General features: G+C 40.6%; 1 protein-coding gene across 1 annotated transcript; it reads left to right on the plus strand.

The window, feature by feature from the left end:
• Positions 1-2,270: 2,270 nt before the first annotated feature.
• Positions 2,271-12,143, plus strand: LOC119725008 (little elongation complex subunit 1-like). Its single transcript, XM_038196372.1, has 4 exons — positions 2,271-2,421; positions 7,209-7,487; positions 9,645-9,740; positions 10,361-12,143. Exons 1-4 carry the CDS (start codon positions 2,271-2,273, stop codon positions 10,546-10,548), a joined length of 714 nt encoding a protein of 237 aa, XP_038052300.1. The 3' UTR covers positions 10,549-12,143.
• Positions 12,144-18,723: the final 6,580 nt, after the last annotated feature.

Consider the following 18,723-nt stretch of genomic DNA (forward strand, 5'->3'; position numbering starts at 1 on the left):
ACCCAAAAAAGCTGTAATTTTGCATTGTCCGAGTAGACTGGTTCCGGATTCCTATGTTATCGCTTCTAATAGGAGGTAGGAACCAGCCGGACGCCCGAACCATGGTATCTGAACAAATTCCCCAACTATTGTTGGGACTGGTCGGGTCTGTCCCGTAGTAGGGCCTTAACGTCCCTACTTTGAAACATTGTGGATAGCACCAACGACCTTTTCCAACATGCACAGCTTGTCCTCGATCCTCAACGGGGGCGCAAACTGAGCTTGTCGTCTCCACTTCTGGGTGACCTCCAGGGCAAAGGTCGGGTTGCTGGGTGACAAGCAGAGAACGGCTTCCGCGGTGAAAACCTGCACTGTCCAGGGAACTGCAACAAGTTGAAACAATTCAAAAGTGGATGGTTGATTACTCGACAGACACGGTGACTTGCTATAAGCTTATGCGGAATCAAAATTACAGACATACAAGATCATTTGCAAATACTCAAAAATTAAACTGCAAAAAAAATATTAGGAAATAAACCACTTGATATTGTACGTACAAAACAGTACGAAACATCCTGCAAAATCGTTGAGCCTGGTATGCTGTCGTTCTCAAGAAGAGAGGAATTTTGTATCAGTACCAACAATGGTGAGGACCTAAACATCACCTAACCCTCACACACGGAGCTCGAACGAGTCATCACGAAGCCCACCTACTGTTCATGTACCGGTCCATGGTGTAGCCCTGCGTATTTTCTAATCAACACTTACCACTGGCCGAGGGTTGTTGTAAGACGGCCGCCAACATCTTGAGGAGCTCGCACACAGACTCTTTGTGACTGTCCAATCCTAAAGCAGCAACATCTCCTGAAAAATGTTCAGTAAAAAAGACAAAGTAAGTGTAAGCCTTGTAAAGCTGCTCCCCACAGCCTGCAGACATTTTATTCCATTGGTTCAGAATACCTTTTCACTGAAAGTTTTTTCCAGGGGTGAGACCTGACATCAATGAAAAATCCACAAACTTCGGTTGACATGTATATCATGCATGTATTATTGTATATGTACATGCATGTACATTTATTATGTACATGCATGTGTACATATCGCCACGTCAGTGCAACAAGGTCGTAACTCGATTCTGCAACAAGGTCGTCTCTCGCACGAATACGCTTTGTGCAACAAGGTCGTAACTCGCGTATCGCGACATCAATTGACTTTGTGTGTAAATCCCGTTTATTTTAAGCGAGACACAACCTTGACATTGAAAACTCACGTGTCACGTTCATGGGTCACACGCCATTTTAGGAAATACGCCCTTGTTGCACCGACAAAACGATATTATGTATGTGTGATATTATGTATGTGTGCATATACATGTACATTTTATGTACAATACTTTGTACATGTAACTACATGTATAAGTACCATGCTTATTATAAACAACATTAAAATTATTACACCCATTTTTTATGCATGCACACGTACATGTTTAAAGGCTACAAAAACAGGGGCAGAAAATTTGGCAATTTTTTCAATTTTTGCAATTCATCGCGTGATGAAACAGAAAACACTGGAAGTCTGGGATTAGGAAGACAGCTCACCAACTTTCCGAAAATCCTGAAACAAATCCAGAGAAATCTCGCCCCTGCTTTTCATGCATCTCGTTTACACACGATGGGCCAGATTTGACCCTTTCATTTGTGTTACTGGGTAATCCTATACAACAGCACTGCCCAATTCAAAAGCAACAGTCAGTCAGTCAGTCAGTCAGATAGGTACAACGAGGGCGCCAGCAAAAAAGTAAACTTACTACTTCGATGCAAATATCCAATATGAAAACATATTGCGCATACAATGTATATTTTTTTTTCAAGAACCAAATCTGTGAGACCTCAAGTAAAATTTCAATAATAGTTTAGAAAACTTCTGACAAGGCATTTTGTAGTTTTTAATGGGGGCAAAAAAATGAAAATTATGAGGTAAATTTTTTAAAAAATTTTTTTAATATGTAATATGGTTTTCGAGACGGCCTGGTGTTATTTTCCACATTGAAAATAACAAATTTGCAGGCAAATAACTTTATTCGGAGTTCTAATTCATAATTCCTCTGAAGGATCTGACATTCACTATGCAGAATTGGAATAAGGAAAAACGCTGTAAAAGGGATCAGATAACCCACCGATAACTTTCATAGCAGCACAGGCAGAGGCGTCAGCGGGTGACTGCACGCAGTGGCCGATTCCGGTTGGCGCCGGTTTGTTCTGGCCTGATCCGGTTTGGGGACCGGTTGCTGCATGGGCGGCTTGCACTTGGTGGCTCCAGGCCTTGAGGATCGGCCAGAGTTTTTCCCGAATGAGATGATTGTTGGTCCACTGCCAGCCCAGGTGGTAAGCCAGCAACTCCAGGGCCTTCACAATTTCGTAGGACTTTGGGGTCAACGCTTGAGTAGGAGATCCTGGGAAAAAAATGAAATTAAAGGGCATTACGGCCTGAAATCCCGGAAAATTTCATGTTTTGGATTGTTTACTTAAACTATTTAAAAGGTCTGGTTGAAAGGAAACTGACCTAACGTCATACCGTTACCAAGAAAAGATGGGAAAACCCTGGTCGTTTACATCGGACTCAATGCATGCATGTGCATTGAGTGCAGGTTCAACCAATAAAACGGTAAAAGGCACTGGATTTCAGGGAAGTACAAATTTCACGTGACACTGGAAAAGTGTTTAAGACCAGCCAACCATGTCTTTATCATCCGTTTAAGACCGGCCATGTGGAAGGTTCTTGACCAATGGGAACGGGTAAACTGTCTTAGGTATTTATGAATGTCCCTTTAATAATAGCAGGGCAATTCCACCGAAAAGTGGACATGGCTGAAAAGTGGAAAAGCTATGAAATCTTCAGAACTACAAGCATTGTTGAGCGAGGGCGCGAGTTGCAAATGCGACAGCTGTTTCCTGTACCATGCATTTATCGTCTAGGGGCCACGTGCACTGATCTCTATTTAGGATCTACGGCACAGGAAACAGCCGTCACATTTGCAACTCGCGCCCTCGCTCGACAAGCAATTTGCATAAACGCGACGTCACAGCTTGAGGTCATCTCTTGTCACATTCAAAATGGCTGCCATCACCGGACGTTTCACGAGTGCATAATTATGGGCTCCAGAAAGATTCAAGAATATCTCGGAAAATTGAACATCATTACACCTAAGCATCCCAGAAGTGATAGATGGGACATCGTAGAATACAACCATATGTAAGAAATTCCCTGCCAATTTTACGAAAACGTCCTCAGTAGTGCGTGGACCACGGTGTGTGGCCTTAGGTTCAGCGCAGCATACCGCGGCCACACTAGTGGGGCTAGGGTTAATATATTTCTGAAAAGAGAAGGCGCAGACGGAGGAAGCCTTCTGATTTCAGAAGTAGGGTTATAATAGCCCCACTAGTGTGGCCACTATATTGCTGCACATATGTACAGTGAAGCAATACTAAGGCCACACAAGTGGGGCTAGGGTTAGTATATAGACCCGTGAACTTGGCGTTGTATACAACGCCACGCGCTTCCCTCGCATAAATACAAGCAAAATCATTATATCTTTTGATCCGCTACATATAAACCTCGTATAATTTTGCCCATAGGTAAATCACTTACTTGTTAGGCTTCCTGTGAATTTACGCGAGTGTTGAATCTGTCATTGTCAAGAAATTCGAAGTAAAATACGGCACAACTTTGTCACAACGAATGTTTTCAAAATGATCAGAAAATCAAAGACAGGCATGACACTCTGGTACCCCGAGTTTCGCATGCGCAAAACGGTAGGAGTCCCACCAGTGGGTACCCGGCTAACAGTCTTACATGGCAGGATGACCGTAATACCATGTAAAATTCTGCTAAACATGCTAAATCCACTTCGAAAGTCTGCCAATCGCCCAGTATATATTGCTGTTCCATATTGTAAGGGTTTGTTTCAGGGATCTTTCAAAATACAAAGGTTTTTCAAACCAAATGTGCCCATATTTTTCCTGATCTTTTTGATTGTCCTTAATTCATGTAATTTATCTGCATAATTCTGCCGAAAAAATATTCTGCTTGATTTTCTGTACAACTCATTTTTGTATGCAAATATTCCATCAAATGTAGCCAAAATTCGGCTAGAACGGTCACTCGATCACAGTAACCGTGCCTGTGGATCACAATACTAATAATACTATAGAGTGTTTTTACTATAGGCCTAGTGGCCCTAGATTGAAGCGTAGCACCAGCCACGTTCACGGGTCTAGGGTTAGTACTACTAGGCCTACAAATGGTACAACAAAAGTGAAACGGGACAAAAACAAAAGAAACGAACAAAGGAAAAGAAAAACTCGTGGAGAAGGAATTTTTGATGGGGGTGGGTAGACAAAATACGACATTCGCTTTAGTATAGGGCCTACACGTAACTCACCAGTAAAGAATTTTCAGAGAAGGACCGCTAAATGGTGAAAGTTTCATCGCTGGCCGTTCATTTGGCGTGGCCTCTGTCTGCGTTAATTCCCGTAATGTGAGAAAACCTGGAAAAAATTCCATACTCGGACGTCACTTTTTTCAATTAATTTTCTAGCGCCAAAAGTTACATCTTTTATGGTTATTCCTCCACTTTCCCTCCTCTACTCTCACCCTCTCCTTTCCTTAATTTCTATTTATTAATCAGTCAGTTACTTCATCGGGATTCGAACCTCTGGCGCTTGCTTGATACACGAGACTCTTAACCGCTAGGCCGCGCACGATCGCTGTTGCAATCATCAATCTTTGGACGTATTTGAAGTATCCATTGAAATAAACTAAATATTCATGAGAAAATAAATATTCATAATGACGTATTGAACTATCATTGGCAGGCTCATGCGACGTCATGGTTGTTGATGTCACGTGTATAACGTACCCATGTCTTTTCAGCCACTACAATCAGTTTTGACCGGCTGCTTCAAGTTAGTTCTGCACGACGTATGCATCCAAAATGTGCTCTAAAAACACATTTTGAGTACATTTTTTTCACCTTTACACAGCTTCCTGGATTTCTTTTGGTTCAAATGACAAGGTGAGGTGACAATAAATATGTTTGGCAGCAGATAAATTGACATCCGAGTATGGAACTTTTCCCACGGGAATTAACGCAGACAGAGGCCACGCCAAATGAACGGCCAGCGATGAAACTTTCACAATTTAGCGGTCCTTCTCTGAAAATTCTTTACTGGTGAGTTACGCGTAGGCCCTATAGCTATACAAAGCAAATGTCGTATTTTGTCTACCCACCCCCATCAAAAATTCCTTCTCCACGAGTTTTTCTTTTCCTTTGTTCGTTTCTTTTGTTTTTGTCCCGTTTCACTTTTGTTGTACCATTTGTAGGCCTAGTAGTACTAACCCTAGACCCGTGAACGTGGCTATATACATTCATGACATTGCTACGCTTCAATCTAGGCCTATAGTAAAAACACTCTATTATTAGTATTGTGATCCACAGGCACGGTTACTATGATCGAGTGACCGTTCTAGCCGAATTTTGGCTACATTTGACGGAATATTTGCATACAAAAATGAGTTGTACAGAAAATCAAGCAGAATATTTTTTTCGGCAGAATTATGCAGATAAATTACATGAATTAAGGACAATCAAAAGATCAGGAAAAATATGGGCACATTTGGTTTGAAAAACCTTTGTATTTTGAAAGATCCCTGAAACAAACCCTTACACAATGGAACAGCAATATATACAGGGCGATTGGCAGACTTTCGAAGTGGATTTAGCATGTTTAGCAGAATTTTACATGGTATTACGGTCATCCTGCCATGTAAGACTGTTCGTCGGGTACCCACTGGTGGGACTCCTACCGTTTTGCGCATGCGAAACTCGGGGTACCAGAGTGTCATGCCTGTCTTTGATTTTCTGATCATTTTGAAAACATTCGTTGTGACAAAGTTGTGCCGTATTTTACTTCGAATTTCTTGACAATGACAGATCCAACACTCGCTTAAATTCACAGGAAGCCTAACAAGTAAGTGATTTACCTATGGGCAAAATTATACGAGGTTTATATGTAGCGGATCAAAAGATATAATGATTTCGCTTGTATTTATGCGAGGGAAGCGCGTGGCGTTGTATACAACGCCAAGTTCACGGGTCTATATACTAACCCTAGCCCCACTTGTGTGGCCTTAGTATTGCTTCACTGTACATAATTGCAGCAATATCGTGGCCACACTAGTGGGGCTGTACTAACCCTACTTCTGAAATCAGAAGGCTTCCTCCGTCTGCGCCTTCTCATTTCAGAAATATATTAACCCTAGTCCCACTAGTGTGGCCGCGGTATGCTGCGCTGAACCTAAGGCCACACACCGTGGTCCGCGCACTACTGAGGACGTTTTCATAAAATTTGCAGGGAATTTCTTACATATGGTTGTATTCTACGATGTCCCATCTATCACTTCTGGGATGCTTAGGTGTAATGATGTTCAATTTTCCGAGATATTCTTGAATCTTTCTGGAGCCCATAATTATGCACTCGTGAAACGTCCGGTGATGGCAGCCATTTTGAATGTGACAAGAGATGACCTCAAGCTGTGACGTCGCGTTTATGCAAATTGCTTGTCGAGCGAGGGTGCGAGTTGCAAATGTGACGGCTGTTTCCTGTGCCGTAGATCCTGAATAGAGATCAGTGCACGTGGCCCCCAGACGATAAATGCATGGTACAGGAAACAGCTGTCGCATTTGCAACTCGCGCCCTCGCTCGACAATGCTTGTAGTTCTGAAGATTTCATAGCTTTTCCACTTTTCAGCCATGTCCACTTTTCGGTGGAATTGCCCTGCTATTATTAAAGGGACATTCATAAATACCTAAGACAGTTTACCCGTTCCCATTGGTCAAGAACCTGCCACATGGCCGGTCTTAAACGGATGATAAAGACATGGTTGGCTGGTCTTAAACACTTTTCCAGTGTCACGTGAAATTTGGACTTCCATGAAATCCAGTGCCTTTTACCGTTTTATTGGTTGAACCTGCATGTAGTCATGCACATGCATGCATTGAGTCCGATGTAAACAACCGGGGTTTTCCCATCTTTTCTTGGTAACGGTATGACGTAAGGTCAGTTTCCTTTCAACCAGACCTTTTAAATAGTTTAGGTAAACAATCCAAAACATGAAATCTTCCGGGATTTCAGGCCGTAATGGCCCTTTAATTTCATTTTTTACCCAGGATCTCCTACTCAAGCCCTGACTCCAAAATCCTACGAAATTGTGAAAGCCCTGGAGTTGCTAGCGTATCACCTGGGCTGGCAGTGGACCAACAATCATCTCATTCGGGAAAAACTCTGGCCGATCCTCAAGGCCTGGAGCCACCAAGTACAACAAGCCGCCCATGCAGCAACCGGTCCTCAAACCGGATCAGGCCAGAACAAACCGGTGCCAACCGGAATCGGCCACTGCGTGCAGTCACCCGCTGACGCCTCTGCCTGTGCTGCTATGAAAGTTATCGGTGGGTAATCTGATTCTTATACAGTTTTTTTCTTACTCAGATTCTTAAATAAGTTTAATAAGAGAGCCAGGCTAGCAGTCTTGTGGTTGCTACGGCCGATTTGTCCACTTACATAACACTTTATTTTGAATAAAACCAAGATCAAATTACCGTTACACAGACCTTTTGATGTTCGCGGGCAAAAGCTTTCAACATCAATTTCTCCTGTTTTGAAGACCGTATCATCATGCCACTTTTGGAGTTTGTTTCCCTTATAATGATCCCAAAAAATTGTTTCGATGTGTTCAGTATTTTTCATTAAAATTGTAAAAATAGTTTGGGGTGTGTCCATTTTTCAAAGCCGTAACAAATGGTATTTTCAATATCTGTGAATCGTTCCAAGCCTATGGTGTGCTTACATTGGTCCATATACGAGACCCACGGTAAGTCAAGCTGAGTCATGCTAATAAATATGCTAATAACACGCTACATCACCGTTGCAAGCCAAATTGACCAAATCATTTTGGCTAAATCGGCCGTGGTAACGTACCTGAAGACCCCGTGTTGTTTTGCTTGGCAAAAATCTGAGGCGAAACTTACCTTGGTGATAGTAGAAAGTGTAACACAAGCATCTGCAACAACAGATGAAGCTGAAATTTGTAAATATAAGTAAATATAATTAAATCGATTTGGGGACCTTTTCAAAAGATTTCCACGACTATTAGCTATCTTTTACCATAGCTGCCAACTGTTACTAATTTTTCGTAATTATTACGAATTGTTTGTTAAATTACGAAAATACGATTTGCCACTAAAACATTACGAATTTCCCATTTTCTACCTCCTGAAAAAAAAAATACTTGTAAAGTATCGTTTTTGACCGAAAACTTCTGGCAAAATGTCGCGATAATGGATGGACTGGTGACAAGTCTAATAAGAATGCAGTCAAGCACCTGATAGACATCAATGCAGTGTGCGCAGTGGAGTACTTGAGGACCAGACTAAAACTATTTTTCAATGGTGTGTCATTTGTGTGCATCTCGTGGATGTGTGGTTGTGTGTACTGTATGTGAGTACTTTTCAGTGACGATCGTGAGCACAGTTGGTCGCTTATTGCCGCGTTGAGACCCATCAGCGCAAGAATTTAATCATGGAATTTAATAAGAGTATGGTTGGAATAATTGGTATTACAGTTTGAGTTTGTCACAACGTCCAGAAAAGATAAATCAGCATGCGTTTGCAAGGTATGTTGGCGGGATATTTCTATTGCATACGGTCATGACGGTGGCCCTAAATCATTGTGTGTAAAAACATTGATAGAAACTCGAAACTCGAAACTCCACATCGATAGCATGCATCTCAAAAAAAATATGCGCACATTTTATTATTGTTGTTATTTATTTGACTCCAACAAACAAATATTAGACATTAAAAAAAATTAATTAAAAAAATTAATTACAAATTTTTTTTTTTTTTTTATTATTATTTTTTTTATTATCTTTTGGCCTACATTACATTATTATTCACAACAAGAAGGGTATGCACATGTATGTGTACATGTAAACCATGTACCTGTACTCGATGTTGGTAAAGCTTTTGATAAAACAAGCAGTTGAAAATGACCGCGCAGGTTGATTACTAATTGGGATTTTGAAATGTTGGCAGCTATGTTTTACCAGCAACTAGTATTGAAGGTTCTGCATCAATAACAACAATTTTTTGGAACTGACATGAAGTGTAGGATTTGTTCTACTATTAGAATTTAACATTTAAATCATACTAAGCATGTTTTTTTTTTTCAAAAACAGAACGTTCAAAAAGCGATGTTTTATTGGGTGCAATCATTTCACTTCTTTGGTGTGTGGCGTCCAGTTACGTAATCGGATAAAATTGCCTTAGCAATGTACGATGAAACGCCTTGGCAACCGCAAGACTGCCGCGTCCTCTTTGTGCCTATCCCACCGACCGTTGCCTGTGAATCGGGCAGTGCTATTGTATATGATTACCCAGTAACACTAATGAAAGGGTTGCATCCGGCCCACTGTGTTTAAACCAGATGCATGAAAAGACTCCCAGAGAAGAGCCATTCTGAATCAATTGAATAAAACTTTTGTGTGCTCTGGGACCAGCTTTACTAGACTTAGCTTGTCCTGTTTTTGTTACTGAACTTTTTTTCAGGAGATGTTGCCGGTTTAGGACTGGACAGTCACAAAGAGTCTGTGTGCGAACTCCTCAAGATGTTGGCGGCCGTCTTGCAGCAACCCTCGGCCAGTGGTAAGTGTTAATTAGAAAATACGCAGAACTTGCATCAATAGTAGACAGTGCATCAATAGTAGACAGTGCATCAATAGTAGACAGTGCATTGCGACAACTCCGTGTGTGAAGCTACACTCATACCCACTGCCCAAACAGGGCGCTGGGAAGAACTAATCTCTTTAGGATGTATGACGTAAAGGTTGTGTATCAATAAAGAGAGAGAAATTACTCTTCAATATTTATAACCTATGCATCGGATCATGAAATGCTTGAAAAATTGCCTTCACATGGACACTGATTGTCACATACTTTTTGTGGTAAGACAAGAGTGAATTTTTTGATAATCGTGTGTTCAATCACCGTCCATGCGCAGAGGTAAATGGCGATTTGAAAATAAACAATCATGGTGAGTGCGCACAGAGGTGATCCAATCAATGGCTTTAAATGGGAGCTAGCTACTGGTTCCCATATTTTTAAGGGGGGGGGGGGAACAGTCTCCCCAACTGTCCCTTTGTAAACCATTGAGGGGGTACTTGTGCACGCGGAGTCTACAGCACTATTAAGACCACTATTTCAAGTTGATGTGTCTGTCGAGTAATTAACACTCATCCGTTTTTAAATTGTTTCAATTGTTGCAGTTCCATGGACAGTGCAGGTTTTCACCGCGGAAGCCGTTCTCTGCTTGTCGCCTAGCAACCCGACCTTTGCCCTGGAGGTCACCCAGAAGTGGAGACGACAAGCTCAGTTTGCGCCCCCTATGAGGATCGAGGACAAGCTGTGCATGTTGGAAAAGATCGTTGGTGCTATCCACAGTGTTTCAAAGTAGGGACGTTAAGGCCCTACTACGGGACAGACCCGACCAGTCCCAACAATAGTTGGGGAATTAGTTCAGATGCCATGGTTGGGGCGTCAGGCTGGTTCCCACCTCCTATTAGAAGCGATAACATAGGAATCCGGAACCAGTCTACTCGGACAATGCAAAATTACAGCTTTTTTGGGTGCAGATGACCAAAACATAGAAAACTGATTATTTGTGAAAATGAAAAATACTAGTCGAAGATTTTTTAGGACAAAAACAACATGAATTTGTTGAAAAGTAAAGAGAGTGCATCTTTGCAGACCAGATATATTTCACAAATGTAACATTATTTTGGCAAGAATTCATATACCAAGGCATTGGCTGGTGTGTCTATATCCTTATTGCGAATCTGGAGTAAAAGTTTGATGCCACATTCCATGATATAGCAGTGGCATGACTGAAAGTTTAGGAACCAGACTATCAAAAAATCTGGTGCCAAATTGTTTATGAACACAGCATTAGCATGACTGAAAGCCTGGGAACCAGACCATCTCTTTGGCAACGATTATGTCAAAGTTTGTCAATTTGACCAACGTTCCTTTGAAGTAAATGTCTGATGCCACATTGTGTGAGTCTGGGAACCAGACCATCCAAATGTCTGGTGCCAAATTATTTTGAACACGGCATTACCATGACTGAAAGTCTGGGAACCAGACCATCCAAATGTCTGGTGCCAGATTATTATGAACACAGCATTGCCATGACTGAAATTGGTTACTCCAGCTCATCAACACCTGCCTCGCCACACAAACAATACCTAAAGTGTGGCAAAAGTCGAAGGTCATCGCCCTCCTAAAACCCGGAAAAGACCCAATGCATGTCAAAACTTATCGTCCCAAAGTCACACTTTCAAGTTGCTGGAATATTTCCTCCTCAACCTTCTTGCCTCTTCATTGAGAAACAACTGATACAGGAACAGGCAGGCAGGCTTCCGTCCCGGCAAATCTACAACGGGACAGCTTCTAAACCTCACTCAGTACATTAAGGACTGCTTCCATCAGAAAAAATATATCACCGGCGCTGTCTTTGTTGATCTTACAGCTGCTTTTGACAGTGTTAACCGTTGCTGACTCCTTCAGAAGATCCTGGACATGACAGCAGACCTGACCCTTATCCAGTTTATTGGTGTTCTATTGAAGAACCATCGTTTCTTTGTAGTATTCAAAGGCAGAGTAGAGTACGTCTTCAAAGGAACGGTCCCCCAAGGGAAGACGTTGACCGATGTTCTTGACCAGTCACAGCAGTGCTTCACTGTGAGTCACCTGAAAGCGATCAACCCTGCTATTAAGACCCAAGTGTGTGCCTCCAGGGTTGACCAGACTGGTGGCGTCTCCCCCACTACATGAGATGCCAATCAAGCCTGCAGAAGCCTTACCTGCAGGATCCAATGCAGGATGGAAGACCTGGAGGTGCTTAAATCACCTCCGCTCTGGATTGGCTCGCACCAAAAGAAGTGGGGATTTTCCTCAACCGACAAACACCCTGTGCGAGTGTGGTACTGCAGAGGACACTTTACAACATTTCATATTTAGATGCCAGACACTAAAGGGTTGGTCATATTTAGGCCCTAAAAGGGGGGGGGGGCGGATTTTCCCTCTTTCAACTTTTTCCGCGATACTCTTGAAAAAAATTATTTATTTCGCGGCCTGAGCTGTCCTGACTTTTTAGCCTCGAGTCTTGCACATCTTTTGATACCAAAAATAAAATTCGAACCACAGGTTGCCGCGCAGCGAAATATTTTCGGCGCTACCCTCCGTCAAAACTGAATTTCCCCATATACGTAGTGTACACAATTGAATTACCATACGTGCTTATGAATAATTAATTAGCCGTAATTCCAAAACCCTTTAACCCATAGTCATGAAATTTCTTGGGTTTGTTCATGTTATGTTGTTCTATGCATGTACCAAGTTTCATAATTTTTCGTCACTCGATGGCCGAGGTCATGGGGGGGCGGAATCTGCGTGAGATGGTCAAAACAACCCGGCCCTTTTCGGGCAAAAGTGACATTTTCCCATGTTTTCTTCAGGAAAACCCATAAATACATTAATAGTAACATTTATTATTATGGAGAAACTCTCAACCAAATACAATATGTGCTCACTTGCCTCGAAAATCTTCGCAAACCCTTCCGAAAGGCAAATTTTAGGTGAAAATGGAAAAAATGGCAACATCAATTTTCTTGTTCTCAGGACTCATAAGATTACATTTATAATGGTTGCCGTAAATTAACATGACATGCCAACGGAAGTACATTGGCCCCCCACTAGCAGGTGAAAGTTGCGTTTTTGACATATTGCTGACACTTGATCGCTCATGGATAGATGGCAGTCGAGGATTACACCTAGATTTCTGCACTTGGAGGATGACTGAATTACAGTTTCACCAATGACGATGCGGTAATACTGTGAGTAATCGTTTTGGCTGACAAAGTGTGCAATTGAGAGTTTTTTGGTGGGGTATGCCTGAGATCAAAATCACTTGTGAAATGCGATCAAAACCTCGGTTTGCTCCATAATTATACTCCCCCGATCAGTCGGCACTATTTTGGAGCTATACGGCACTATTTTGGAGCTATTTTACGGCGGGAAAAAGACTGTTAATAGTAGTAGTAGAAACATTTATTCAATGTTGCCATTTCCACACAATAAAATGTTACAATGCCGTGTAAACATTATTATACAGAATAAAATGCAATGAATTATGTAATTGTGTATTTACGCTTACTTGAACAGAATGCTCGTAAAATGAGGATTTTGTTTTAAAATTAATATTTAATTATGGTTTTCCCAGTTACTTCAACAATTGTATAATATAGCATTCCTTGGAAAGATACTTTAATTTCGTTCCAGAACGTCGTTGGGCTCCATTGTTTATTCCGAATTCGAATGTAATTCCTATTATGTCTCCAGTGTAATTCGCAAATATAATATAAAGCATTCAGATTCGTCCACGTTTCGGGAAATTCGTCTAATGTGGAGATAGGTGTTGAATTAAAAAAACATGCTTTATTATTTTTTTAATTTGTTATTCGTAGTTTCGTTTCCTTTCGTTTCCTTTCGTTTCCTTTCGTACTTTCGTTTCGTTTCGTTTAGGTATATGTTCTGATACCTTTATATTTGCGGGCCGCGTTCCTGTACTTCTGTCAGAAGTCAGCACAGTTAATCAAAAGACATCGTCGGCAATGTTTTTTTTTATTTTTTTTTATTTTCGTCTTTAAATCTCTTCGTACATTTCTGTTACTGAATATATTGTAGTAAATTTTGTAATAAATTGTGTGTAGGGCCTACCTATATTTCCTATGAATCCCAAGTAAAATTAATACAATAAATTAATGCAAAATTATATTGAGCATTATTTTCTCTCGCCCATTGTTGAAAGTCTCGAACGAGACGATGATGGATCCATAATTTTACCTGATTTCAGTGTTCCTTTTTTTCTCAAAGAGAGAAAATTTATTTTGTCTGACAAGTCTTGCTTTCTGGTACTAGGCCCTACTTTCAAACCTGTGAAATCATTGGCTGTTCTTGACTAAACTAATCACTCTTGCAAAACACAGCATTGTTAATATTGTTTGTAAAAAATAATGAGGAAGTTTGAGGGGAAAAAAACAATGACTATACCGGTACATGTTTTTGAACATTTTGAAATAGGCCTATATACCTTTTGTCCGGAACAGCAATGTGTTTACAATCTATCCAGTTCCCTTTCCCACACAGTTCCTGAATAAATAAACCTCGAAAAAAATACACTTTTTTGTAAATTTCAGTTGCCAGTAGGCACTGAGAGCTATGGGTTTATTCTAATAAACTGTTATGTTGAGAAATTGACTCCTACTTTTTTCACTTTAGTCATGAAACTTCTTGGGTTTGTTCATGTTATGTTGTTCTATGCATGTACCAAGTTTCATAATTTTTCGTCACTCGATGGCCGAGGTCATGGGGGGGGGGGGCCCGGAATCTGCGTGAGATGGTCAAAACAACCCAGCCCTTTTCGGGCAAAAGTGACATTTTCCCATGTTTTCTTCAGGAAAACCCATAAATACATTAATAATAACATTTATTATTATGGAGAAACTCTCAACCAAATACAATATGTGCTCACTTGCCTGGAAAATCTTTGCAAACCCTTCCGAAAGGCAAATTTTAGGTGAAAATGACCCATGAACTTTGACCTCAGGTCAAGGTCACTAAAGGTCAATGGAAAAAATGGCAACATCAATTTTCTTGTTCTCAGGACTCATAAGATTACATTTATAATGGTTGCCAAAAATTAACATGAAATTTCGACGGGAACCCAAATCTGCACATTGGCCCCCCTACTATTTCGTAACTCACGCCGTGCTTGCGCTGCTACGAATTGACTCTGTTTTTACTCCAGACACTGCATACAAAAACAAACGCTAATGTGTAACGCATATCCAGGCACCAGACTGTTCCTCATTTGCATACGTGTTCAAAAATCTTGCACATGCAAATGATCCAATACCAGGGTGAGAGATAGAGCAGGTAGTGGTGGGCGCGTACTGCTCGACACCCTGGGGACGAGGTTGCCGCTATCCAGTCTTTATACAGAGATCAGTGACCGCTATCACAGGCCAAGTTCGCGCAAGGACTGTAGTTGACCAATGGTTAACTAACGTTTGCCCGAACTCTGTCTAGTCGACAGTGGTTGACTAGTACTACTAGTATACAGTTATTGAGTGGCTCAGCAAGGTAAAATCTGGACTTTTCCATTTCACGAGGCGAAGCCGAGTGAACTGGAAAAGTCCAGATTTTACCGAGCGATAATATTCCTCCCATTTCACTATTTAAAGCCACTCGATATTTGTTTTATATAACTGACATATAGATCCTTGTCATTTGATATATTTGAACTATTATTTCAATACAGAACTGGAGGAAAATGTATTTGTCTCTTCCAAACCACCCTTTCACGAAAATGTTTGAACCCAACACTGTAGCGCTGGCTCTTTGGAACAGTACGCGCTATGCGCAACGCTGAACGCGCTCACCAGCATGCATTTGCACACAAATACCGCGTCACGATCCTAACTGTTGAATAGTATTTCCCATTCCCCATGGGCGGATAGTACATTTTGAGCCGCGGCGTGAATGGGAGCAATAACGAATGTCATGTGATGTGAGTTCCACCAATCAAATGACTAGGATCTGTATGTCAGTTATATAACGTCGACTATTTGGAACCAGCCTACTGGGGTTAATTGCTTCGCTGGTAACCAATAGCCGTGCGCATTATAACGCTAGCAGAGAGCCAGGATCCAGAAGTTTTGCGATGACCCAGACCCAGGACCCAGAGTTCATTTACATACCTCATACATTCAGCAGTCATTTACGAAGCCTAGTGATCGACTTGAAACAGACCACAAAAAAAAATGTGAAAAATCTTGACGATTTCGGTGGCTTGTCCGTAAAAAAAACGCCAGTTCCAACGGCTGTCGTCCATTTTAATTCGCTAATTATGTAAATGTATGCATCACGTGGTGACATCGAAAAAAAATCTGCGTGCGCGATGTATGTGGGTACCACACCGCTTTCAGGCGCCGCAAGTGAGTTAAATTTTCGTCTGGTGCGTTGTCGTGGAGAGCATTCTCGTTGTCTTGGCATGACTAATCTGCTAAAATGGTATTCACTACGTTTCGGACCATCGTGACCTCAAAATTCAAAATGGCGGCTGGTAGCCATCTTGAAAAACGGCATCTATTATTTATCTGGAACCAGAGGAACAAAATAGACATATAAGATGTTATTTTCAATTAATTATGGCATTACAACCCATTCGAATGGTTCTTTTGACGTTCAGGGACTACCATGACCTGCTATCTGAAGATGACTGCTGTCTGCCATCTTTCAAAACGTCAATCTGCAATATTATCTCTTGCGCCAGAGGCTCTTGGTATGAGGAGCCATCCCATTTAAATCCGCCACTACCTAACTTATTTGATTGGTTATTTCTTTCTGTTATAACTTTCAAACATTTTGTTTTAAATTAATTTGTTTTACTGGCTTTTTTTATACATTTTGTTCTGCATTGCATGGTTTATTATTTACCCATGTTTTGCCTTACATATAGTTGACATGGGCGTCGCCAGGATTCTTTCTAGAGGGGGGCAAAGCATATCCCCCCCCCCCCCCAATCCCTACATTTCCTGCATTTTCCCGATTGATCATTTTTTTGAGGGTGGGCAGGGACATTTTCCCCTGCCCCCAACCCTTAAAATTAACAACGATATGATTTCGCCCCTTTCACCTTTTTTTTTGCTTGCCCCCCCCTCCCCCTCGCGACGCCCATGATACTTGCCATTTGATTATTTTGATTGTATATTTCGCGTGCGATTCGATTGTTATGAAACTGTTGCTTAGCGATGTGGTTAACAATATTTATTGATGTTCACTTCCCTGTGTTTGATTTGTTTTTATCTAATCAGCTGACTCATCTGTTTATTTATCTTTTGGTTTCGATATCGTTTTTACCTAAATATTGATGCTTAGCTTTGGTTTATGACTAGTTGCATGATTATTCATTGATGGCATTTTCTATTTTCTCTAACCCTCACATCTATACATTCATCCCATGTTCTCCATTTGGGTTGTCTGATTGTTAGTTTCTGTAACTGTTGAGTTGACATTCCGGTTTCGTTTTGTCAAGGCATCTCCATATAAGCCCGCGGCTTTGAAAGATGCCTGTATAATTGCCTTCATAGCTACATGTTTGATCTTGTGTAATAAATGGCATTGTTTATTTGTATTATAAAACTTGTGGCATTATGGGGAATAAATGTTGATTGATTTAAATAACATAACATTTTGAAGTCTTTGTAATGCGGGCCTTTGTAATTCATAAACATATAATGTCAAACCTATATAAGAGTATGAAACAATAGTCACAGACTCTGTAAAAACGACTTGCATTTTGAGTTGTGAAACGACGAAAGGATAATGTTTTACAATTATTCAATGTTACTGTGTTACTGGTTCAGGTGGATTGTATGAACATCTGAGAACTCGTTGACAATGGAGAGCAGAAGAGACGGTGAATAGTTACAGCGCACCCAAGGAACTTGAAGTCTTGTACTGAAGATGACAGTTTGGATAATATCTCACTGAGAAGTGGGAGACTTACTATTGGTATTCTTTAACACAATAGTCACTCAGTATACACTCAACCAAAAAATAAAGTCCCCCTTAATACATTTTTGTCTAACTCAAAATCTACTGGGCACGCCTTGCTCAAATTGCGACTGATCAGTACAAAAATTCCTAAGCAATCCAGCCATACTCTTTGTTTGGCCCAAAACAGTGATAATGTGTACAAAATTATGCAATTTATGACAAATGGTACCGAAAAAAAGTTGCACATATTACGTGCAAGGCTAGTGTGAAACACAACTTGCACGTATACAAAAGTGCAACTGTTTTTGGTTTCATTTGTCATAAATTTCATTAATTCGTCCATTTTAGCACTGTAGTTTTGACTAAATAAAGAGTATGGCTGGATTGCTAACGAATATCTGTACGTTATTTGAGCGAAAAGTGCTCAGCAGATTTTGAGTTGGACAAAAAGTATTGGAAGGAGGACTTTCTTTTTTGGTTGAGTGTATATGTAGGGCAAAACGTGTAAATAATAAACCATGCAATGGAGAACAAATTTACTTAAGCCAGTAAAACAAATACATTTGAAACAAAATGTTTTTATGCAACTAGTCATAAATCAAAGCTAAGCATCAATATTGAAAGTAAAAACGATATCGAAACAAAAATATAAATAAACAGATGAATCAGCCGAATAAATAAAAGCACATAAGTGCAAGGCTAGTGTGAAACACAACTTGCACGTATACAAAAGTGCAACTGTTTTTGGTTTCATTTGTCATAAATTTCATTAATTCGTCCATTTTAGCACTGTTGTTTTGACTCAACAAAGATTATGACTGGATTGCTAAGGAATTTCTGTACGTTATTTGAGCGAAAAGTGCTCAGTAGATTTTGAGTCAGACAAAAAGTATTGGAAGGGGGACTTTCTTTTTTGGTTGAGTGTATATGTAAGGCAAAACGTGTAAGTAATAAACCATGCAATGGAGAACAAATTTACTTAAGCCAGTAAAACAAATAAATTTAAAAC

This window comes from Patiria miniata, unplaced genomic scaffold, assembly GCF_015706575.1.
Source record: "Patiria miniata isolate m_02_andy unplaced genomic scaffold, ASM1570657v1 HiC_scaffold_18, whole genome shotgun sequence".
In the NCBI taxonomy this organism is placed as follows: Eukaryota; Metazoa; Echinodermata; class Asteroidea; order Valvatida; family Asterinidae; genus Patiria; species Patiria miniata.

What these genes read in the sequence shown, in the direction of transcription:
- LOC119725008 (XM_038196372.1), top strand. Translation starts at nt 2,271, where the DNA reads ATGGGCGGCTTGCACTTGGTGGCTCCAGGCCTTGAGGATCGGCCAGAG. An exon ending in TGCTGCTATGAAAGTTATCG is followed by an intron (nt 7,488 to 9,644) that starts GTGGGTAATCTG and finishes ACTTTTTTTCAG; the next exon opens with GAGATGTTGCCGGTTTAGGA. An exon ending in GCAGCAACCCTCGGCCAGTG is followed by an intron (nt 9,741 to 10,360) that starts GTAAGTGTTAAT and finishes CAATTGTTGCAG; the next exon opens with TTCCATGGACAGTGCAGGTT.